General features: G+C 44.9%; 1 protein-coding gene across 1 annotated transcript in view; it reads left to right on the forward strand.

The window, feature by feature from the left end:
- The first annotated feature begins 1,335 nt into the window (after positions 1-1,335).
- Positions 1,336-26,290, forward strand: part of LOC121534614 (double-stranded RNA-specific editase B2-like) — a 37,998-nt gene continuing 13,043 nt past the window's right edge. Inside the window, exons 1-3 of the mRNA XM_041841190.2 lie at positions 1,336-1,620; positions 23,771-23,860; positions 24,083-25,242. Of these exons, the coding sequence (XP_041697124.2) occupies positions 1,518-1,620; positions 23,771-23,860; positions 24,083-25,242 (1,353 nt within the window). The 5' untranslated portion in view covers positions 1,336-1,517. The remainder of the gene's footprint in view (positions 1,621-23,770; positions 23,861-24,082; positions 25,243-26,290) is intronic.

The following is a 26,290-nucleotide window of genomic DNA, read 5'->3' on the forward strand; positions in this document are numbered from 1 at the left end:
CTGAAGGCCTTCTAAGAACATATTTTGTATTAGACAACCTATGAAAGTAAACCTTGTTACTGCCAGGATTCTCCCAAATTGCACCCTATTCCTATATAGTGCTCTACTTTTGACCATTTATTTCGACCAGAGTGAAGTTTCAAAAGTAGTGCACTAAATAGGTCATAGGATGCCATTTGGGACTTAAAATCTGAAGTAACTGTGGGGTAGAGACTAAAACAAACACACAGAGGCAGTGAGGTGAAAGGCTATCTGGAAGAAGGGATCCCTCGGGCCCAACACAATCCTCCAGACACAGCACTGGAGCCATAGATAAAGGAGAAGGTCACAGCATCAAACGGATCCCCTCGAAGAGGCTTATAGTTATAGTTAATACAAGGACCCAAACAACCTGAACCTGCATCTCTCCTATCCATACAGCTGGAACTGAAACAAATGTGACAGCCACAATTAGCAAGATATTGATATGGTATTGTTATATCCCTGTGTACAAAGTGTGCCAAAATTGGGAATCATAATTGGAATATTATTTATGATAATGATCATTCTGAGGACAATAACGGTATGTGACTGGCAGGGATTAAACACCTGTTAATTAAAAGTAAAGTTGAAATGGTATTTATTGGGAGGATTATGTAAAATAGGTATTATGATACAAATGACCTGAGTTTGTGGATTGCGTGAACTGAGTTTGTGGATTGCGTGAACTGCCTTCAAACATGCGTCCACTGAAAATACATTGCTTCAGCAACCTTCATGGATGTGGGTTTCAAAGCTGTGGATAATGATAGCAGGTAAATGTTCTACCATTAGGATAATTACTGTTCGGAATGCATGATCATTCAGGCAAAAAAGCAAATATGATTGCCATATGTTTGAGTTTCCATAAATATAATCTGACTGGAAAAGGGGCTATAAACTCTGAAACACTAGGCTACTAACAATGAAAACAGTTGCCTACTTACATTTCATGAGTTAATTGAATGGACGGATGGTCACTTGATTGTAGTGAGATAAATAAATCAGTCTTGATTCTTTTGACATTTCAGGCAAATAAAGACAATAGGCTACATTTGCGCTCCACCTGATGACATGCACAACTGCGCACATTCCATTCCCAAAGACAGCATAAACGTGTTGCCTTCTTGTGCGTAAAAGTCTTTGTTGTTGTCTTTGTTGCTGTCTTTGCATATTGTTGTTAGTTTTTAATCGGGGAAGAAAGCATGCATCACTTTGCATAAGAGCTAAATACAGCGGTTAGCCCCCGTGGGGCGTGTGGTGGTTCGCCTCTCCAGTCTACATGATGTCACTTTCTAAAAAGGCTGTCAGCAAGAATGTAGGTGGCACCCAAACACAGCAGCAGGGAGATTCCGGCGGTAAACCTCACACACTGTCACCAAGGCTCTCCAGTGAAATAGTCCTGGACTTTGCTTGTATAGTCTCTACTTCTAATTTCACCAGTTCTCAACCAGGGGAAGGCATTCCAGGAAGACTGCAGGAGTCTCTTCGTGTACCTCATGGCTGCGGTACTTGGAAACAGCACCCGAACTATGGGAACTTCAGACTGTGAGCTGAGAAGCCAGTTCAAAAGGAGGAACAGGAGGAGGTCGACCAGAAAAGGTCAGTAGACAACTTGTTGTGGTCAAATTATGAGTTGTCGCCGTGAGTTGAATGTAGACAGAAGATCACAGAATCAACCCTTCATTGAGATTATCAAGTTTGCCTTGAGGGTTTCTTTGTAAGATAAAATCAGAAAGCCTGAAATAAACGCAGGAATATTTTGTCACTGCATCGTTATTGGAAAATATCTTTATGTTATGCTGGAGGTTTAAGGATTGCCAGTGGTCATAAAATGTAGCCTACATTATTACAAATAGGATCATACCACACTGTAAAACCAAGTATCTGTGCAGCACATGCACAACTCATTTCTACAAGGAGTGAAGTGATATAAATGTTTATTAATTGATCTCCTCATATTGGAGGCAACAGAAAAAATGCACTGTGGGTTGAATTTTGATTCTCATATTATTGAACTGTAAGTGTCTTTGGTCCTGAATTGATTAGAAAGGATTGTATAAAATAGGCATACTCCAATCAATGGAATGCTTTGACCAATAATTTTAATGGATTTTGATAGTTCTCCCCCTCTATCTCCTGTTATTTAAATTCACTCTCATTGTCATGAAAGCCCTGACAATCATTTATATTGTCCTCTTGGCAACAGGTCAACATTTTAGGATTACACTGCACTGCCATTGTTCTTGACACACTAATCCTCAGAAAATGCTGCAGATTATTTCATAAGGGGCTTTGTATTAAAACCTATGCTTATTCAAAGTGCCTAAACCTTTTCCATTCCATGTACGACCTATTAGCCTTTTGCTGCTCAAGGTGAATTGATGGGAGAGTGTATAATGATACATGGAGTGAATGCATTGCATGCGCCCAAAATGATACCCTATTCCCATTAGTGCACTACTTTTAGTGCAGACTTCAAAATAATCAGTGGTCTTCTATTGAGGTAGTTTGTTGTAATGATTTAACTAAAAGGTTATTTTGAATTGATATGTTGACAGAAGGGTTGTGGGTGCGGGTGTATATTTCTCTTTTGAATGTGGGATGTGGTAAACATTTGAGTAGGCTATATAAATATTCAAATTATGAGACAAATATATGACCTTGGAACTTTTCTTGGATATCATTAAAGTTTTCTTTAAAGACAATAATGTTTTGATCATTAACAGAATACATTTGATAAATTACTGACAATTGATTATTCTCTCACATTCCTTATGCAGAGAGTATGGGGACTATTCAGTACTGTATACTGTACTTGGTTATTTGGGAAAGTTGTGCAATATTGTCCTTTATTCAGGACAGATTAACATTATGGAACAACATGGAACAACAGCTGTTGTTTACTATTTCTGTCATCTGTTGTTTTCAACAAAATGTATTATGATGATTTGTATCGATATTTGTTGATTTGATTGCTATTTTGATATAAAGTTACATTACAGATGTAGGATCTTAATTTGACCTATACTGCAAAATAATCATGCAGCAACAGGATTTAAACGTTTAGTCCATATTGTTGCTCGATCGGTGGTTAGGCTATTAGCTGGCCAAAAAGTAGACTACATGAAAAGTGCAATACTGTTAATATCAAATAAAATAAAATTGTATTGGTCACATACACGTGTTTAGCAGATATGTTATTGCGGGTATAGTGAAATGCTTGTGCTTCTAGCTCCAACAGTGCAGTAATATCTAACAAGTAATATCTAACAATTTCACAACATATACCCAATACACACAAATCTAAGTAAGGAATGAATTAAGAATATATACATATATGGATGAGCGATGTCAGAGCGGCATGGACTAAGATACAGTAGAATAGTATAGAATACAGTATATACATATGAGATGAGTAATGCAAGATATGTAAACATTATTCAAGTGGCTAGTGTTCCATTTCTTAGTGGCCAGTGATTTCTAGTCTATGTCTATAGGCAGCAGCCTCTAATGTGCTAGTGATGGCTGTTTAACAGTCTGATGGCCTTGAGATAGAAGCTGTTTTTCAGTCTCTCGGTCCCAGCTTCGATACACCTGTACTGACCTCGCCTTCTGGATGATAGCGGGGTGAACAGGCAGTGGCTCGGGTGGTTGATGTACTTGATGATCTTTTTGGCCTTCCTGTGACATCGGGTGCTGTAGGTGTCCTGAAGGGCGGGTAGTTTGCCCCCGTTAATGTGTTGTGCAGACCGCACCACCCTCTGGAGAGCCTTGCAGTTGTGGGCGGTGCAGTTGCCGTAACAGGCAGTGATACAGCCCGACAGGATGCTCTCAATTGTGCATCTGTAAAGGTTTGTGAGGGTTTTCAGTGCCAAGCCGAATTTCTTCAGCCTCCTGAGGTTGAAGAGGCTCTGTTGCGCCTTCTTCACCACACTGTCTGTGTGGGTGGTCCATTTCAGTTTGTCAGTGATGTGTACGCCAAGGAACTTGAAGCTTTCCACCTTCTCCAGTGCGGTCCCGTCAATGTGGATAGGGGGGGTGCACCATCTGCTGTTTCCTGAAGTCCACGATCATCTCCTTTGTTTTGTTGACGTTGAGTGACTGTGATGAGGTGGTGTTGAAGAAGTCAGGCACAGGAGGGTAAATCACAGAATAACAGGCTTTAATACGCAAAATACAGGTTTACGCAGAAATGGGTCAAACACACTCCAAGGCACAAAACAGGCGCACTGGAAAATACAAGGCACACGGGAAAATACTCCCGTCGATACACAATACACAAGTTCCACCGAGCTTCACAAACCTCCACAATAAACAATCACCCACACAGACAAGGAAACAGAGGGAACACTTATACCTTGACTAATGAGGGAATAAGGACCAGGTGTGTGTGATTGAAGATAAGACAAATGGAGTGATGATAAATGGTTCGACAGTAGCTAGTAAGCCGGTGACGCCGAACGCCGAAACCGAAACCTGCCCGAACAAGGAGGGGAGGCAGCCTCGGTGACGCGCGGCTCCAGCTGCGCGCCGACCCCGGCCTCGGGGACGGCCTGGAGGACGCGGAGCAGGGCGAGCCGGATGGCGACGGTGGGAATCCCGTAACATGGAGGGATCGAGGATATCCCTCACCGGAACCCAGCACCGTTCCTCCGGACCGTACCCCTCCCACTCCACGAGGTACTGAAGGCCCCCCACCCGATGCCTCGAATCCAGGATGGAGTGGACAGAGTAAGCCGGGGCCCCCTCGATGTCCAGAGGATGCGGAGGGACCTCCCGCACCTCAGCCTCCTGGAGCGGACCAGCTACCACCGGCCTGAGGAGAGACACATGAAACGAGGGGTTAATACGGTAAACAGGGGGAAGTAATAACCTATAAGTGACCTCGTTGACTCTCCTCAGGACTGAACGGCCCCACAAACCACGGGCTCAGCTTCCAGCAGGGCAGGCGGAGGGGCAGATTCCGGGTCGAGAGCCAGACCCGATCCCCCGGTACAAAGACGGGGGCCTCACTGCGGTGGCGGTCAGCGTTGGCCTTCTGACGACACACGGCGCATTGGAGGTGAATGTGGGCAGCATCCCACGTCTCCTCTGCGCACCGAAACCAGTCATCCACCGCAGGAGCCTCGGTCTGGCTCTGGTGCCACAGTGCCATAACTGGTTGGTAACCTAGAATACACTGGAAAGGCGTTAGGTTAGTGGAGGAGTGGCGGAGAGAGTTCTGGGCATATTCTGCCCATGGCAAGAACACCGACCACTCCCCCGGCCGGTCCTGGCAGTAGGACCGCAGGAACCTACCCACGTCCTGATTTACCCGTTCCACCTGCCCATTACTCTCGGGGTGGAACCCAGAGGTCAGGCTGACCGAGACCTCCAGACGTTCCATGAACACCTTCCAGACCTTGGACGTGAATTGGGGACCTCGGTCAGACACTATATCCTCTGGTACCCCGTAGTGCCGGAAGACGTGTGTAAACAGGGCCTCTGCAGTTTGCAGAGCCGTGGGGAGACCGGGCAGAGGAAGGAGGCGGCAGGCTTTAGAAAAGCGGTCCACAACGACCAGGATGGTGGTGTTACCTTGGGAGAGGGGAAGATCAGTTAGAAAATCAACACTTAGGTGAGACCATGGTCGATGTAGAACTGGTAAAGGTTGTAACTTACCAGCTGGGAGGTGCATAGGTGCCTTACTCTGGGCATCGAGGGGGCCCCGGCGTACTCTGTCCGTTCCATCCTGGATTCGAGGCGTCGGGTGGGGGCCTTCAGTACCTCGTGGAGTGGGAGGGGTACGGTCCGGAGGAACGGTGCTGGGTTCCGGTGAGGGATATCCTCGATCCCTCCATGTTACGGGATTTCCACCGTCGCCATCCGGCTCGCCCTGCTCCGCGTCCTCCTGGCCGTCCCCAAGGCCGGGGTTGGCGCGCTGCTGGAGCCGCGCGTCAAGGGGTGGGTGATTCTGTGATGAGGTGGTGTTGAAGAAGTCAGGCGCAGGCTTTAATACGCAAAATAAAGGTTTACGCAGAAATGCGTCAAACACACTACAGGGCACAAAACAGGCGCACTGGAAAATACTCCTGTTGATACACAATACACGAGCTCCACTGAGCTTCACAAACCTCCACAATAAATAATCACCCACACAGACAAGGAAACAGAGGGAACACTTATACCATGACTAATGTAAAAATGTCAGGTCTGCATTTAGCTTTGTTGGTAATTAAGTTGCAGTGAAACCAGACATAACAGCATTCTTTAAAAGACTGATGGCCAGACAGACAGACTGTCTGATCTGTCTATGAATCAGCATGAAGGAATGTTTTAATCTAATTTAATGCATCAGGGAAACCAGTCAACTTTAAGTCCATATTGACACCAATATAATACAGCTGAAATTATTACAGTCCACTGCACAGTAACACTGTCAAGAGACGATAACTGAAACAGACTATTACTCTTATTGTATTTGATGTTATAGTATTCATGAACCATAAACTGTAGTAAAGAAACCCATAACAATATCTTAAATATGTTCAGTGAGTAGATCATTTGAGAGAGTGCTATTGTTTTGCAAAAAGAAAAAAGGTCCATTAAAGCCTTTTTCATTGATTCCACTGAAATGCTGCCACAAGGCAACATAGATTAGAGGAAATATAGTATTTGGTTTGATGAAGAGGCAGACAAGCAGTCAGTGGTGTTACTAGTTGAAATGGGGACATTTTCACAGCTGTTGTATCATCGGAGAGCCACAGATTTGTGCCACACTATGCCATTGTTATTATCCTCAATCGCAATTTATTTCACATCACCATATGTTTTAGGAAATATTTTCATCATTCAGTTCCAAGTGTTTATTGTCAGCTGTGGGTTTAGTTTTTGAACAGCTTTTGTCTGTGTTTGTTTGATTTGATGGACTGTATGATTAATTTGATTTGATGTCTCTGCTAAGGGCTATCAAGCTAAAGGGAGTCAAGTGGAAGGCTTGCACTTTCCTCCACAGTGGAACAGGATGCGTGTGATCTGCCTGTCGTGATGAAGGTGTGCTCAGATATCAGACATCTCACTGCTTGACTGGCTCTGAGCCTTTGGTTGAGTGGAGTTTATGAGATATCGTCATCTATAGTTCAAAGTTATGACTGCAGATTAGATGGGTGGGCTGTTTTTAAGAAGATCCAGGGCTGTAACGAGTGTCAGTGTAATGCGGTGGATCAAAATCAGGCGCAGGACACAGAACTCGAGGAAACGTACTTTACTGAACTTGAGTAAAGAAAACAACACAGCAATACCTTCATGCAGGAAGGAACTAACCCGCTCACCAAACGACACACGAAACGAAAAACAACCACGCACAAGACACATTGGGAGCCACTGGGTTAAATAGGGTAGGCGTGATTAAACAAATGGGAAACAGGTGTGTGACATATATAACATAGATCGGCAGTAGCCTGCCCGAGCAAGGAGGAGGGGCAGCCTCGGCAGAATCCGTGACAGTTTCCGGAAGGGCAAGCGAAGGGGCAGATTTCGGGTCGAGAGCCAGACCCGGTCCCCCGGAGCCTCACTGCGGTGGCGGTCGGCACTCACCTTCTGCTGCCCGATGGCCCGCTGCAGGCGCACATGGGCAGCGTTCCAGGTCTCCTGCGAGCGCCGAAACCATTCATCCACCGCAGGTGCCTCGATCTGGCTCTGATGCCATGGTGCCAGAACCGGCTGATAACCTAATACACACTGGAAGGGAGTAAGGTTAGTGGAGGAGTGGCGGAGTGGGTTTTGGGCTATCTCTGCCCAGGGGAGGAACGCCGACCACTCCCCCCGCCGGTCCTGGCAATACGACCACAGAAAACTACCCACCTCCTGGTTGACTCTCTCCACCTGCCCGTTACTTCATGGTGAGACCCTGAGGTAAGGCTGACCGAGACTCCCAGACGTTCCATGAACGCCCTCCAAACCCTCGAGGTGAACTGGGAACCCCAATCAGACACTATATCCTCAGGTATCCCATAGTGCCGGAAGACGTGTGTAAATAGGGCCTCAGCAGTCTGTAGGGCCGTAGGGAGACCGGGCAGAGGAATGAGGCAGCACGACTTAGAAAACCGATCCACAACGACCAGGATCGTGGTATTCCCTTGTGAGGGAGGAAGATCCGTCACGAAATCCACCGATAGGTGGGACCACAGTCGTTGTGAAACGGGTAGGGGTTGCAATTTCCCTCTGGGCAGGAGTCTAGGAGCCTTACACTGGGCGCACACCGAGCAGGAAGAAACATAAACCCTCACGTCCTTAGCTAAGGTGGGCCACCAGTACTTCCCACTAAGACAATGCACTGTCCGACCGATACCAGGATGACCAGAGGAGGGTGACGTGTGAGCCCAATAGATCAACCGATCGCGGACCGCCAGCGGAACGTACACACGACCCTCTGGACACTGGGGAGGAGTGGGTTCGTTACGCAACCTCCAACACCACCGGTGCCACCAGACACGACGCCGGAAGAATGGGAGTGGGCTCCACGGAACTCCCCTCCGTGTCATACAGTCGGTCAGAGCATCTGCCTTAGCATTCTGGGAACCTGGCCTGTACGAAAGGGTGAAACAAAAACTAGTGAGAAACATTGACCACCTTGCCTGGCGAGGGTTTAATCTCTTCGCCACCTGGATGTACTCCAGATTGCGGTGGTCAGTCAAAATGAGAAAAGGGTGGTTAGCCCCCTCAAGCCAATGTCTCCACGTTTTCAGGGCTTGGACCACGGCCAACAGCTCTTGGTCCCCCACATCATAGTTGCGCTCCGCCGGACTGAGCTTCTTAGAAAAGAACGCACAGGGGCGGAGCTTGGGTGGTGTGCCCGAGCGCTGGGAAAGTACAGCACCTATCCCAGCCTCCGACGCGTCCACCTCAACCGTGAAAGCCAAGGAGGGATCCGGATGAGCCAGCAATAGAGCCGAGGTAAACAGGCTCTTCAGACGATTGAAAGCCCTGTCCGCCTCAGCTGACCACCGCAAACACACCATTCCCCCCTTCAGCAATGAGGTAATGGGAGCCGCTACCTGACCAAAGCCCCGGATAAACCTCCGGTAGTAATTGGCAAATCCCAAAAATTGCTGCACCTCCTTCACCGTGGTTGGAGTCGGCCAATTACGCACGGCCGAAATGTGGTCACTCTCCATTTTCACCCCAGACGCGGACATGTGGTACCCTAGGAAGGAGATGGACTCCTGAAAGAACAGGCATTTCTCTGCCTTGGCATATAGGTCATGCTTCAACAGTCATCCAAGTACCTTACGCACCAGGGACACATGCTCGGCCCGTGTAGCGGAGTATATGAGGATGTCATCAATATACACCACTACACCCTGTCCGTGCAGATTCCTGAAAAACTCATCGACGAAGGCTTGGAAGACTGATGGAGCATTCATCTTCCCATATGGCATGACGAGGTACTCATAGTGTCCTGAGGTAGTGCTGAAAGCCGTCTTCCACTCATCTCCCTCCCGAATACGCACCAGATTGTACGCGCACCTGAGATCCAATTTTGTGAAGAAGCGCGCCCCGTGCATTGATTCCGTCATACATGCTATCAGAGGTAAGGGATAGCTGTACTTGACAGTGATCTGATTAAGCCCACGGTAATCAATGCACGGGCGTAACCTACCATCCTTCTTCTTCAACGAAAAAGAAACTCAAGGAAACAGGTGAAGTGGAAGGCCGAATGTCAAATCAAATCAAATCAAATTTTATTGGCCACATGCTCCGAATACAACAGGTGCAGACATTACAGTGAAATGCTTACCCTGTCTCAGCGATTCGGAGACATATGTTTCCATAGCCTACACACCTCCCCGAGCACTGACTGGACCATCCCTTGAGAGCCCTCTGTTTTCAGGACATAGTGGGATCATGAGTGGTTAACCAGGGAAGTCCCAACACCACAGGATACGCAGGAGAATCAATCAGAAAGAGACTAATCCTCTCCTCATGACCCCCCTGCGTTCTCATAGAGAGTGGTGCGGTAACCTCCCTGATTAGACCTGACCCTAGCGGGCGACTATCTAATGCGTGGACAGGAAAAGGCACATCAACACGAACAGTAGGGATCCCTAACCTAAGAGAATATTGACTATCAATAAAATTCCTAGCTGCGCCTGAATCAACTAGCGCCTTATGCTGGGAATGAGGATAAAACTCCGGAAACACAACCTCTATAAACAACTGACCAACAGGGATCTCTGGGTGAATCGGGTGCCTACTCACCTGAGATGATCGACCAGTGCTCTGCTTACTGCCTCGACTCCCTAGGGACCCTCCCCAGCACCGACCGCAGTGTGTCCTCTGCGGCCACAGTTGGTGCAGGGGACGGCCCCTCTTCTGGTCTCCCTAAGTGCAGCACCTCCGAGCTCCATGGGGGTAGAGTCGGAGGTGCTGGGGGATGGAATGAATGAGCCCTGATCAGAACGTCCGCGGGTCTCCAACAGGTTATCCAGCCTGATGGACATCTCCACCAGTTGGTCCAGATTGAGATTGGTATCCCTGCAGGCCAGTTCCCGCCGAATGTCCTCCCTTAGGCTGCACTGATAGTGGTCGATCAGGGCCCTCTCATTCCATCCCACGCTGGCTGCCAATGTCCTGAACTCCAGCGCAAAATCCTGGGCGCTCCTCCTCTCCTGTCGTAGGTGGAACAGACGCTCGCCCGCCGCTCTCCCCTCTGGTGGATGATCGAATACCACCCGGAAGCGGCGGGTGAACTCCTCGTAGCGGACTGATGCAGCGTCAATTCCTCCTCAATCGGTGTTGGCCCACTCGAGCGCCTTCCCCGACAGACAGGAGATGAGGGCGGACACGCTCTCGTATCCCGAGGGTGCCGGGTGGATGGTTGCCAGGTAGAGCTCTACCTGGAGCAGGAAACCCTGACACCCGGCTGGTGTACCGTCATATGCCCTCGGTAGCGAGAGCCGAATCCCACTGGGCCCAGGTGGAGAAGAGGTGGACTGTGGTATGGGTGGTAGAGTGGTTGGAGGAGGTGTGGGAAGGCCACCTCTCTCCCAACGATCCATCGTGTTCATCACCCTCTCCGTGGCGCTGCCAAGCGCCTGGATGACACTCTCCTGTCGTTGAAAACGTTCCTCCATAGATTCGGACTGACGAGCTGTACCTGCTGACTCCATAGATGGTGCGTGGTTCTGTAACGAGTGTCAGTGTAATGCGGTGGATTGAAGTCAGGCGCAGGACACAGAACTCAAGGAAACATACTTTACTGAACTTGAGTAAAGAAAACAACACAGCAATACCTTCACGCAGGAAGGAACTAACCCGCTCACCAAACGACACACGAAACGAAAAACAACCACGCACAAGACACATTGGGAGCCACTGGGTTAAATAGGGTAGGCATGATTACATAAATGGGAAACAGGTGTGTGACATAGACAACAGGTGCAACATAGACACATATAAATAAATATAAATATAATATGCCATTTAGCAGACGCTTTTATCCAAAGCGACTTACAGTCATGCGTGCATACATATTATTTTTTTTTTTTGTGTATGGGTGGTCCCGGGGATCGAACCCACTACCTTGGCGTTATAAGCGCCGTGCTCTACCAGCTGAGCTACAGAGGACCACCATATAACATAGATCGTCAGTAGCTAGTATTCCGGTGACGACGAACGCCGCAGCCTGCCCGAGCAAGGAGGAGGGGCAGCCTCTGCAGAATCCGTGACAAGGGCCTTATGTATCAAGTGTCTCAGAGTAGGACTGCTGATTTGGGATCAGTTTAGCCTTTTAAATCACAATTAATAAGATTTCATGGACAGTGAGGTACCTGATCCTAGATCAGCACTCCTACTCTGAGATACTTATTGCATACGGCCCCTGATTTTTCTCTTAAGTACCGACTAAACTGGAAATAAAAAATTTTATCTGAGGTTTTCAAGGTTCATTATGTTCATTGTATAATGTCTGGTACATAACAACCTGTTCAAACTGATTTAATAGAGTCCTATGTTGATGTGTGTGGTAATATGGCTCCTCCTCTCTCTGAGAATAATATTATGAAGTTCACTTCCTGTTTATCTGACCACTGCTGATGGGAACAACCTGCTTGTGAACTCCAAACATCACAACTACATGAATAGTTTGTAGTTTATTATGTATTAGTTATAAAATGAGTTTGGGAAAAGTGGCATCAAAGGAAGCCCACAGACCTCCCTTTGGCTCCTAACCATGACAGGCTGCTTTCCCCCTGCTATCTTCATTTGATGTCACTCTCTCAGTGGAGACTTTTGGCAGACAGGAGCCTAGCCAATTGTGTCAGTTTCATAGTTTCATTCGTGTTACATGAGTGTGCTGGTTTCCTCAGAGAGGCGGTTCACAGGTAAATGAAAGGAGGTTGTCAGATGATTGTTCCATCACCTCTCTCTGGTTCGATAGAGACAAAAATCTCAAACCCTCACTACAATGGGAAAAGACCAACTGGATTGAGAAAAACTTTCAAAATTGGTCCAAGTTGTTTTGAAGTTTGGTCAGGGTCACCAGGCTCGTTTGCAAGTTCGACCTTTTAAAGCGTGTTAAAGCCGGCGTGCTCCTATTTTCAAACCCTAGCGCCAGGATTTGTAATTTACCTGTCTTAAATGAGCTCGCTTGCGCTGAGGTGGAAGGGGTGGCAATATCTGAGGTGTGTTCTTCCTTAAAAATATTTAAGACCAACCAAAAGCTGGTTTTAGTGGTAACGAGGTTGGTTATAGAATGGATTTTGACAGCCTATACAGCCCTGATACACAGTGCCCATATGCACATGGAACAAGAGAGATGTGCTTTTTGTGCCCGTAATGTTTTTCCCCCATTTCGTTTCATTTTAATAAAAACCAATCATACTCCCCTCTTAATTAAGGCCGTTTTTTTTGTCCTGCCCAATGCATTCACCAAGTAGTCACGACTATTATAAAGGGGTTGGCTTGTGAGACCGCTTTGAAGTAAATCAAAATCACCAAAGATTTATTAGAAGATTAAGTTTGGGAGCATCCCCTTTTTATCTATGTAGGCTATTGTACATTATTTTAGCCAGCTCCTGTTATTGTTTTGGATGTGCATAAAATGCCCGTCATGGAATAAGAGATGAGACGATCCAGTGACACTCGTATTTAGAAATATTGAAATTATTTCCCTTTAACAATTGCTTTTTTTTTCTCGTTTAGTTTGATTAAAAAACAAGCCCTTATACGCTACCCTACTATAACTAAAGATGGTTCAACAGCAATGCGTCTGTTTTGTCTTTCTTATCCTGACCATGCATTAGCCAAATAGCCTATCCATTAAAGGTTTCTAAATGGTCTACTCGCTCATGCTTTTGCATTATTCAGAATTCACATAGGCCTACCTGCAGTGCATAGGTTACTCCATTCAGCTTGTATCGCGCACATCCAAACATATTCAAATTATTCAGTCCTATAACGCCATATAACGATATGTGCTTCACACATACAACACCATTTACAGGAGCCTAGTTTTTTTATTTGAGGAGAAGTGCGATGCGTAAATGGGCCTATACTCATTGAAGCTATGTTGACTTCAACAAAAAATTTTTTTACTGCTGCTATTACTCATTACTGTAGCCTATGCTATTTAATAAACTGTATCTATCCACAATGGACTAGGAAGAGAATTGTGCCCCCAGCTGAATTGGAGATGACAATGCAAAGACCGTCAATAGACTACGGAACTTAAGATAACTGCATGCAGAATTAAGCCATGAAACGCATTGATTGGACAGTGAGGGCCAAGCTCTGCTCCCATGTATAATGTATGTATTAATCAAAGCCCAGCCCTTTCACGCCACCACCAGCTATTGCACTCATAATTCCCACAGTGAAAATAGCAAAAATATTTTGGACCTATAGCCCTATTGCCAGCGCTATTTTTTGAGAAGTACACAGCTCAAAATGGAAAGCCTAACACCATCTTTGCAACACTGTGGATATTTCCTCCTTGGTAAACAGAATACACTGGTGGTGTTAGTAGTGACTGACTTTTTTCATTTTTTATATTTTCACCCAGCAGGCCCTTTTGTCCACCATCCCCTCTTCATCCCCTATGTGCCCTGATCAAAGGTAGTGCACTGTATAGGGAATAGGGTACCATTTGGGATGCATAATGGTTTATTTCCCACCTCATTTCCCTTTCCCCCAGCCAGACTCCAACCTGGCCCTGCTGAGCTGGCGGATTCTACTGAGGAGAAATTATGACCAATTTGTCGCCATTAAATGTGAGATGCTTATTTGATCCACTAAATGGATTGAAATGTGGAAATTGAATGTATATATATTGAAACCATGTTTGCCTCAGCAAACTCATTTTGTAAAGATGATAACAATGCAAATATGCACATTTTTAACTGGAGAAATGTTTGTGGTCTTGATGTTTGTGCAAAATAAAGTCATATGTATGTACAGTGTATTTGGAAAGTATTCAGAACCCTTGACTTTTTACACATTTTGTTACGTTACAGCCTTATTCTAAAATTGATTAAATACAAATATTTCCTCATCAATCTACAAACACCCCATAATGACAAAGCAAAAACAGATTTTTAGAAATGTTTACTAATTTATTAAAAATGAAAAACAGAAATACCTTATTTACATAAGTATTCAGACCCTTTGCTATGAGATTCGAAATTGAGCTCAGGTGCATCCTGTTTCCATTGATCATCCTTGAGATGTTTCTACAACTTGATTGAAGTCCATCTGTGGTAAATTAAATTGATTGGACATGATTTGGAAAGGTACACACCTGTCTACATAAGGTCCCACAGTTGACAGTGCATGTCAGAGCAAAAACCAAGCCATGAGGTCGAAGGAATTGTCCGTAGAGCACTGAGACAGGATTGTGTCGAGGCACAGATCTGGGGAAGGGTACCAAAACATTTCTGCAGCATTGAAGGTCCCCAAGAACACAGTGGCCTCCATCATTCTTAAATGGAAGACGTTTGGAACCACCAAGACTCTTCCTAGAGCTGGCCGCCCGGCCAAACTGAGCAATCGGGGGAGAAGGGCCTTGGTCAGAGAGGTGACCAAGAACCCGATGGTCACTCTGACAGAGCTCCAGAGTTCCTCTGTGGAGATGGGAGAACCTTCCAGAAGGACAACCATCTCTGCAGCACTCCACCAATCAGGCCTTTATGGTAGAATGGCTAGACGGAACCCACTCCTCAGTAAAAGGCACATGACAGCCCGCTTGGAGTTTGTCAAAAGGCACCTAAAGGACTCAAGATTCTCTGGTCTGATGAAACCAAGATTTAACTCTTTGGCCTGAATGCCAAGCGTCACATCTGGAGGAAACCTGACACCATCCCTACAGTGAAGCGTCGTGGCAGCATCATGCTGTGGGGATATTTTTCAGCAGCAAGGACTGGGATACTAGTCAGGATAGAGGGAAAGATGAACGGAGCAAAGTACAGAGAGATCCCTGATGAAAACCTGCTCCAGAGCACTCAGGACCTCAGACAGGGGCGAATGTTCACCTTCCAACAGGACAATGACCCTAAGCACACAGCCAAGACAATGCAGGAGTGGCTTCGGGACAAGTCTCTGAATGTCCTTGAGTGGCCCAGCCAGGGCCCGGACTTGAACCCGATCGAACATCTCTGGAGAGACCTGAAAATAGCTGTGCAGCGACGCTCCCCATCCAACCTGACAGAGCTTGAGAGGATCTGCAGAGAAGAATGGGAGAAACTCACCAAATACAGGTGTACCAAGCTTGTAGCATCATATCCAAGAAGACTCAAGGCTGTAATCTCTGCCAAAGGTGCTTCAACAAAGTACTGAGTAAAGGTTCTGAATACTTATGTAAATATGATATTTCAGTTTTGTATTTTGTATGCATTTGCAACATTTTCTAAAAACCTATTTTTGCTTTGTCATTATAGGATATTGTGTGTATATTGATGAGTGGGGGGAAACAATTTAATCAATTTTAGAATAAGGCTGTAACCTAACAAAATGTGGAAAAAGTCAAGGGGTCTGAATACTTTCCGAATGCACTGTATGTCTTTGATGTCATGACTGGTACCAGTTTTGAAGAGACCAGTGACATATCAAAACATATAAATTAACTTTTGATGACAGATATGTTTTTCACTGATATTGATCACTTTACGACAGCATACATTTTTCATATAATGAGAAAGTAGTCCAATGATTTCCTGGAAATCTTTTTGGAAAAGCTCAGTGGATTTATTCTGGTCAGACTGTTAGCTCAAACAATGCATTTAGCCAAAAGGTGGAGTGTCCACTATGAGATGAAATGAGGTACAGTACTTGCTCAACCTCTGAAAAAGAGGTCCAGGAGGTATCCTTATCTCCCCAGCAGAACTGGCAACCAGGGACTGGCTGAGATAAGTAAACTAATCACTCAGCCACAAAATGTGTGCGTCCCAAATGGCACCATATTCCTATTATAGGGTACTACTTTTGACCAGGGCCCATAAAGTACTGCACTAAATAGGCAACAGGGTGCAGGGCTTTCCTATGTGCCTGAACTGAATGAGAATCTTTCGGCTTCCCACATTGATATTTTAAGACAACCAGTAGGTATAGATGTCTACAGATTCAAGAAAACAACTGCTGCGATTATTTGTATTGCTTTGTAAGAAGTGAGGCAGAAAAGGGATAAAACACCCTGTGTACATATTTGTCTGTACTTCTACACTTTGTCAAACTGGCAATGAACTGTGTATACACTGAAATAGGTAGTGATAGGAAGGTGCTTTCATAGTGTGGGTAGTAGCCTACTGTGCATAACATAAGACAGTGATGCAATAATAAACGATTACAGTCACCAGTACTACAGAGGGTTTTCCTTAAGGCGGCAGGTAGCTTAGCGGTTAGACCGTTGGGCCAATAAATGAAAGGTCGCTGGTGAAAAATCAGTTGATGTGCCTTTGAGCAAGGCACTTTACATTTTTGTCATTTAGCAGACGCTCTTATCCAGAGCAACTTACAGTTAGTGAATACATATATATTTTTAATACTGCCCCCCCGTGGGAATCAAACCCACAACCCTGGCGTTGCAAACACCATGCTCTATCAACTGAGCTACATCCCTGCCGGCCATTCCCTCCCCTACCCTGGACGACGCTGGGCCAATTGTGCGCCGCCCATGAGTCTCCCAGTCGCGGCCGGCTGCGACAGAGCCTGGATTCGAACCAGGATCTCTAGTGGCACAGTTAGCACTACGATGCAGTGCCTTAGACCACTGCGCCACTCAGAAGTTACATACACTTAACCCTACTTTGCTCCAGGGGCACCGTATTACTATGGCTGACCCTGTAAAACAACACATTTAACTGAACCTATCCGTGTATGTGACAATAAAACATACATATTTTATTTTGAAGCAGAAATAGATTTTTATAAAATACCTTTTTTTTTTTTACTATTGTCCATTATTCATCCAGGGTCCTATCCTCAGGAGATTCCCTGTAGTCCTACAGTGACGTTTAACACATTACTGGTGCAGCACTGTGTAATATGCTTTAAAATACTGCTTTTTTTGGTCCAACAAAATGTGGAAAAAGTCAAGGGGTGTGAATACTTTCTGAAGGTACTGTACTTTACTGTGACCTTACACTTTGCAGTTCCCTTGGATATTTGAGTATATAAAATGCAGAAAGAATGAGATGGGAACCAAAACCACTTAAAGAGAAAATGTGTTGTACTGTATATGTAATGATGTAATTATAAGGCTTTCAAACTGGAGCAGCAGGGGAAGCTCTTTCCTGCTCTTTCCTCACCCGCATTCTTCCAGCTAATGGTGTAATTTAGTCTGGAAACAAAAACAAATAACTGTATTTTGTCACGCAGCTGCTTTTTAAAATTTGATTATTATTATATTTTATAGGGGGTAGATCAGCTTTAATATTGCAGATAGATTGTGGGTTCTAACAATATAATTGTCTGCATAATTTCCAATCCCCCATATATTAAAAAATATATATTTCCCCCTAACCCTACCACCCCTCTGCAGATGTTTAGCTAGTTTTAATATCTCTCTCTCTCTCTGAACTCCGTAAGTATTAAGTGACTTGATAGAAGATAATGCTTACTCAGTTTGTCAGTTTAAAAGGCAAAGATGATAGATAGAACACTAGTATATGTCAGGGTTAGCATGAAGACTTGACACAAGCAGGAATATTACAAGCCGACAGTTGCCTAGGCATTTAGTTCATCCCCATTCTGGGTGGATTACATGTGCATTAGCAAGATGTTGATTTGAATGTGCCTTTAGCTTTAATTCAGGTTAATCTGACTATACCCTCACAGGAAACGAGGACTGAACTGTATAAGCTTTCTGTAAGAGTTTAAGCTTAATGCTGTTAAATACAGTATACAATACTTAATTCACTAAATACAGTATAGTGAATGCAAGGCAAATACAGACATATTTCAAATGAAACATTTCCCTTCTGCGTAATACAATACCTCTAAAGACACTGTATTCTGGAAGGTAAATAACGTCCCTCACCATCTTGAAGTAGAGACATATCAGTTGATATTTGCAGCTTTCCTCCACCTGTCAAATACCACTACCTCAGATATCTCTGGAGACAGGATCCCCTATTACAGTCAGTCAGTCCTCTAGTTATAGTTAGCTATTAGGCTGAGTTGACATACTTTCTCTCTCCCATTCATTGCCTTCTCAACCTAATGAAATGACACTATTTGGTCTTATTGTAGTGCACTGTTGACACTTTTTATAATTTAATATCACACGATCACAGCTACCCCAAACCCAAGCCTATTAGACATGGAGAATCACATTATGTACATTACATGCTAAGGATAAAATCTGATATCACATCATCATATTCCAGTGTGATTCTTTTAAAACTCCACAGGCAAATTGGTTAATTCCGTCATTGTTAATGAAGCATGTTTAATAGAATAATGAAATTAGGCATGGCAAGGAAAGTGAAAAGCACCCGCTTCCCATCCAATGTGTGAAGCCTGACAGCTATGGATAATCTCATTCGCTAAGCATAATTAATAAAAAGTGGTGTGATTTTCTCTAATGCGTACTGTCTTTCCTCAAGGGCAAGAGCAATGCTGAACTACTTGGACAATTTATAGCTGACGGTAGCGACAATAGTCACCAACGCTATTCCTCTAGATCTAAAGCAGTTAAAATCATTTAAGAACATTCGGATTCATTATTATCATACACATCAATATATTACATGTACACTGGACACTACCGGTCAAAAGTTTTAGAACACCTACTCTTTCAAGGATTTTTCTTTATTTGTACTATTTTCTACATTGTAGAATAATAGTGAAGACATCAAAACTATGAAATAACACATATGGAATCATGTAGTAACCAAAAAAAGTGTTAAACAAATCAAAATATATTTTATATTTGAGATTCTTCAAATAGCCACCCTTTGCCTTCATGACAGCTTTGCACACTTTCAGCTTTACTCATCAGGTTTGCATTGTTACCATAAAAGTGTTACCTTCAGTCCATTTCATTACTTTCTTTTCTTTCTTTTTTTCTGGAAGTAGTATTTGGGCTCAGAATATATTGAGTTGAATATAAATAATATGCAGTACAGGTATTTCATACACTGAATAAAAATATCAACCCAACATGCAACAATTTCAAAGATTTTACTGAGTTACAGTTAATGTAAGGAAATCGGTCAATTGAAATGATTTCATTAGGCCCTAATCTATGGATTTCACATGACTGGGAATGCAGATACAGTGCATTCGGAAAGTATTCAGACCCCTTGATTTTTTTTCACATTTTGTTACGTTACAGCCTTATTCTAAAATGGATTAAATCGTTTTTTCCCCTCATCAATCTACACTCAATACCCCATGATGACAAAGCAAAAACAGTTTTTTTTGCAAATGTATTAAAAATAAAAAAACAAAAATATCACATTTACATAAGTATTCAGACCCTTTACTCAGTACTTTGTTGAAGCACCTTTGGCAGCCTCAAGTCTTCTTTGGTATGACGCTACAAGCTTGGCACACCTGTATTTGGGGAGTTTCTCCCATTCTTCTCTGCAGATCCTCTCAAGCTTTGTCAGGTTGGATGGGGAGATTCGCTGCACAGCTATTTTCAGGTCTCTCCAGAGATGTTCGATCGGGTTCAAGTCCGGGCTCAGGCTGGGCCACTCAAGGACATTCGTAGACTTGTCCTGAAGCCACTCCTGCGTTGTCATGGCTGTATGCTTAGGGTTGTTGTCCTGTTGGAAGGTGAACCTTTGCCCCAATCTGAGGTCCGGAGTGCTCTGGAGCAGGTTTTCATCAAGGAACTATCTGTGCTTTTCTCCATTCATCTTTCCCTCGATCCTGACTAGTCTCCCAGTCCCTGCCACTGAAAAACATCCCCACAGCATGATGCTGCCACCACCATGTTCACCGTAGGGATTATGCCAGGTTTGCTCCAGATGTGAAGCTTGGCATTTAGGCAGAAGAGTTCAATCTTGGTTTCATCAGACCAGTGTGCTGTCATGTGCCTTTTACTGAGGAGGGGCTTCCGTCTGGCCACTCTACCATAAAGGCCTGATTGGTGGAGTGCTGCAGAGATGGTTGTCCTTCTGGAAGGTTCTCCCATCTCCACAGAGGAACTCTGGAGCTCTGTCAGAGTGACCATCGGGTTCTTGGTCACCTCTCTGACCAAGGCCCTTCTCCCCCGATTGCTCAGTTTGGCCGGGCGGCCAGCTCTAGGAAGAGTCTTGGTGGTTCCAAACTTCTTCCATTTAAGAATGATGGAGGCCACCGTGTTCTTGGGGACCTTCAATGCTGCAGAAATCTTTTGGTATCTTTCCCCAGATCTGTGCCTCGACACAATACTGTCTCGGAGCTCTACGGACAATTCCTTCAATGGCTTGGTTTTTGCTCTGACATGCACTGTCAACTGTTGGACCTAATATAGACAGGCCTTTCCAAATCATGTCCAATCGATTGAATTTACCACAGATTGTGATGCGTGATTTGAAGGAGTCAGGCGCAGGAGGGTAAATCACAGTATACAGAGTTTATTCCGTAATCCAGCGTAACCAGTCCAGTGCGCAAAACAGGCGCACTGGAACAAACATGCACACGGGGAAAATACCCCGGCAATACAAAATACTGAGCTCCACCGAGCTACTAATCCTCACAATGAACAATCACCCACAAGGACAAGGGGGCAGAGGGAACACTTAAACACATACTAATGAGGGGAATATGAACCAGGTGTGTGTAATTGACAAGACAAGACAAATGGAATGATGAGATATGGAGCGGCAGTGGCTAGAAGGCCGGTGACGACGAATTCCGAAGCCTGCCCGAACAAGGAGGGGAGGCAGCTTCGGAGGAAGTCGTGACACAGATGGACTCCAATGAAGTTGTAGAAACATCTCAAAGATGATCAATGGAAACAGGATGCACCTGAGCTTAATTTCAAGTCTCATAGCAAAGGGTCTGAATACTTATGTAAATAAGGTATTTCGTTTTTTTATAAATTTACAAACATTTCTAAAAACCTGTTTTCGCTTTTTCATTATGGGGTATTTTGTGTAGATTGATCAGGATTTTTATTTATTTAATCAATTTTAGAATAAGGCTGTAACATAACAAAATGTGGAAAAAGGGAAGGGGTCTGAATACTTTCCGAATGCACTGTATGCATCTGTTGGTCACAGATACCTAAAAAAAAAGTTAGGGGCGTGTATCAGAAAACCAGTAAGTATCTGGTGTAACCACCATTTGCCTCATGCAGCACGACACATCACCTTCGCATAGAGATGATCAGGCTGTTCATTGTGGCCTGTGGAATTTTGTCCCACTCCTCTTCAATGGCTGTGCGAAGTTGCTGGATATTGGTGGGAACTGGAACACGCTGTCGTACATGTCGATCCAGATCATCCCAAACATGCTCAATGGTTGACGTGTCTGGTGAGTATGCAGGCCATGGAAGAACTGGGACATTTTCAGCTTCCAGGAATTGTGTACAGATCCTTGCGACATGGGGCCGTGCATTATCATGCTGAAACATGAGGCAATGGCAGCGGATGAATGGCACGACAATGGGCTTCAGGATCTTATCACGATATCTCTGTGCATTCAAATTGCCATCGATAAAATGCAATTGTGTTCGTTGTCTGTAGCTTATGCCTTCCCATACCATAACCCCACCGCCACCATGGGGCACTCTGTTCACAACGTTGACATCAGCAAACCGCTCGCCAACACTACGCCATAAAAGCTGTCTGCCATCTGCCCGGTACAGTTGAAACCGGGATTCATCTGCGTAGAGCACACTTCTCCAGCGTACCAGTGGCTATCGAAGATGAGCATTTGCCAACTGAAGTTGGTTACAACACCGAACTGCAGTTATGTCAAGACCCTGGTGAGGATGACGAGCACCCAGATGAGCTTCCCTGAAACGGTTTCTGACAGTTTGTGCAGTTTGACAGTGCATGTCAGAGCAAAAACCAAGCCATGAGGTTGAAGGAATTGTCCGTAGAGCTCCGAAATAGGATTGTGTCGAGGCACAGATCTGGGGAAGGGTACCATAAAATGTCTGCAGCATTGAAGGTCCCCAAGAACACAGTGGCCTCCATCATTCTTAAATGGAAGAAGTTTGGAACCTCCAAGACTCTTCCTAGAGCTGTCCGCCCGGCTAAATTGAGCAATCGGGGGAGAAGGGGCTTGGTCAGGGACGTGACCAAGAACCCGATGGTCACTCTGACAGAGCTCCAGAGTTCCTATGTGGAGATGGGAGAACCTTCCAGAAGGACAACCATCTCTGCAGCACTCCACCAATCAGGCCTTTATGGTAGAGTGGCTAGACGGAAGCCAAGCGTCACATTTGGAGAAAACCTGGCACCATCCCTACGGTGAAGCATGGTGGTGGCCTCATCATGCTGTGGGTATGTTTTTCAGCTGCAGGGACTGGGAGACTAGTCAGGATCGAGGGAAAGATGAACGGAGCAAAGTACAGACAGATCCTTGATGAAAACTTGCTCCAGAGCGCTCAGGACCTCAGACTGGTGCGAAGGTTCACCTTCCAACAGGTAAACGACGCTAAGCACACAGCCAAGACAACACAGGAGTAGCTTCGGGACAAGTCTCTGAATGTCCTTGAGTGGCACAGCCAGAGCCCAGACTTGAACCCGATCGAACATCTCTGGAGAGACCTGAAAATAGCTGTGCAGCGAATCTCCTCATCCAACCTGACAGAGCTTGAGAGGATCTGCAGAGAAGAATGAGAGGAACTCCCAAATACAGGTGTGCCAAGCTTGTAGCGTCATACCCAAGAAGAATCGAGGCTGCAATCTCTGACAAAGGTGCTTCAACAAAGTACTGAGTAAAGGGTCTGAATACTTATGTAAATGTGATATTTCAGCCTTTTATTTTATAAATTTGCTAAAATTTCTAAAAACCTGTTTTTGCTTTGTCATAATGGGTTTTGTGTGTAGATTGAGGAGGGGAAAAAACAATTTAATCGATTTGAGAATAAGGCTGTAACGTAACAAAATGTGGACAAAGTCAAGAGGTCTGAATACTTTCCGAATGCACTGTATGTATATTATCTGAATCTATATCCAACCCTGTTCCATCATGACAAAAACTATTTTGGAGATGACATAATGGTGCGTAATATACTGTAATGTAGGTTAACATGTCTGGGGTTTCGCCTGGGGTTTTGTCATGTTTTGTGTGGATTCCCCAGTAACTGTCTGTCTCTGTTGTTGTGTTTCAGAGAGAACCAGTATGCTGTCATCCTTCATCGGCCCCATGAAGATTAGAGATACTGGGACAACAACATCAAAAGACGATGGAGACACTTCAAGTAATTTATTTATGTATTTTCCTTTGAACGCTATTCACTCACACCACATTTCAATCAGAGTAGCACACCAGCAATTTATCAGTTTATACTTTCAATTTACAGCTTTTGCTAAGCTTTCCCATTTCGGTAGTTTGGCCTTTTCTTAAAAATCTCATAAACGTAATGTGAAACTTCATGGCGGTTTCCTCAAATATGTTTGTTCTTGTCTTGATTGGGGAACAGATAGCAGCAGCGTTGAGGTGAAGGAGAATCGTCACAGCAGAAACCAAGTGGACTATTCCACCATACAACAGCCTGCACATCATCCATCAGCTCTTTACACTGACATCTCCAGGAGGCTCTCCAGGACTACTGCTCTACAGAGGAAGCAGCCATTGATGGAAGGAAAAGACAGGCTTCTCTATGAACTCCAGTTGATCTGTAAGAGGACGGCCCATTGTTTTACGTCAGATAGCGCAACGACTATGTCTGCACTGTCGGTTGAGGGAGGACCATCACCTGGGAGTGACGCCACCTGTTGGAAGACAATGAGGACTTCCTGGTCTGTCACAAAGAAGAACGCCCTGGTGCAGTTGAACGAGCTGAGACCAGGTCTACAGTATGAGATAGCATCCTGGACAGGGCCAGTTCACGCCCCTGTGTTCACTGTAGGAGTAGAGGTGAACGGCCTCAGGTTCGAGGGCCGAGGCCCCACCAAGAAGAAGGCTAAGATGAAGGCAGCAGAGATGGCTCTTAGGTCCTTCATCCAGTTCCCCAACGCCCCTCAGGCTCACATCACCATGGGAAACCTCAACTTTATCAACACCACAGCACCAACAGACTTCACCTCAGACCAGGCCGATCTCGTCCCTGACACGCTCTTCAAGGAGTTTGAGCCAGAAGCACAGGAAGACCAATTCCTTTACCACAGGACAGACGGAAAGGAGTTGCCATTTGAGGAGCCACCAGCGCAGGGAGATACACAACTCCTGTATCACAGCCACAGGACAGGGGAAAAGGGACAGGAGTTGCTCTCCAGCATTTGTAACCATGGGAGACTGGTATGCCTGACCCTTGACCTGATGTCCTCAGCCAATCAAAAGAGGCAGAGGATTGGTTCCTCCATTGTTGAAGAACTGAGGCCTGTGGCTCTGCTCAATGAGTTAAGGCCAGGCCTGAGGTACGTCTGCCTGACGGAGAGAGTGCGGGGCAGGCCGATCAGGAGCTTTGTGATGGCAGTGTGGGTGGATGGGAGGATATTTGAGGGCTGTGGGCGCAGTAAGAGACTGGCTCAAGCCCAGGTAGCAGCCTCAGCCCTACAGGACCTGTTTAACATCAGTCTGGGGCCTGAGAGGAGCATCAGTCATACTGCCAGCTGGGCCAAGAGCTCTCAGCTACCTCAGGTGGGTACCTTACCTTCACTGGCTTACTGTAGGAGTTCTGAGCTGAACTCTAACCATAATCCTAACTCTGTTTTGTCTAGCTATAGGGGAGAATTCTTACATCTCAATTCATTTTGCAATAAGTACCAAGCCTTGCTTGCTGTTCAATGTCTTTCCTAAAACAATGACAATGTTGAGATGTAGTGTTTCAATTTGCTGTAATTTGGATATAACAATCACAGTGCATGACGTTTTTGATTCCTCCAAGTCATTCACATCCTCATTGAAGTGCCCAGGTTGAACAGGGTTATTGAACATGCCCTGTCCATTGCCTCCGTAGCTGCAGCATGGCCATCCAACCCATCTTATAAATGGTCATACTGAATATAGCTAAGAGGTGCTCAGACTGCCACCAAATGGAGTGAATCTTATCAATATGCATTTCATGTCCAGGAGCCTCAGGACTAACGCTATCCTGGCTTGCATGCCCAACCACAGCAGCTTAACAACCCTGTTATGTCTGTCTGGCCTGAGAAAAGCTGCTCCTCTTGCCATCTTTTGCCATGCTTTAGAACAGTAGTATTCAAACTTTGTTAGTGGGGACCGATTTTTTTTTCTTCCAAGAATTTCTTGTGACCCCACCCCACCCCAAATCTAATGACACAACCTTAAAATCGGTAAATTACAACAAATAACCTTCAATTCATTGCACTTTATCTCTTATAAAAATGAAAAGAAACCAATAAATACATTTACTCAATAGACATTTATTTTTCAAATGACCTTATTCAAAAACGTTTGTATATTGTCCCATACAATAATCTGTACTCTTCTTTTTTTTCTAAAAAAAATACATATTTTCTTATCTGCCCTCATATTTAGTCTCACATTGAAGTGTTTTACCATTTTATTTTCAGGACAACCAGGGCTACAAGTAGAAGGTACAACAATTTGACATTGACAGCTTTATTCATGAGTTATATTGACCAATATCAATTAAAGAAAGGTCTGCCAAGCCAAAACTTGATAAAAACAATATTTACACTACCGTTCAAATTTTTCGAATGCC

The sequence above is a fragment of the Coregonus clupeaformis genome, chromosome 21 (genome assembly GCF_020615455.1).
Source record: "Coregonus clupeaformis isolate EN_2021a chromosome 21, ASM2061545v1, whole genome shotgun sequence".
NCBI lineage: Eukaryota > Metazoa > Chordata > Actinopteri > Salmoniformes > Salmonidae > Coregonus > Coregonus clupeaformis.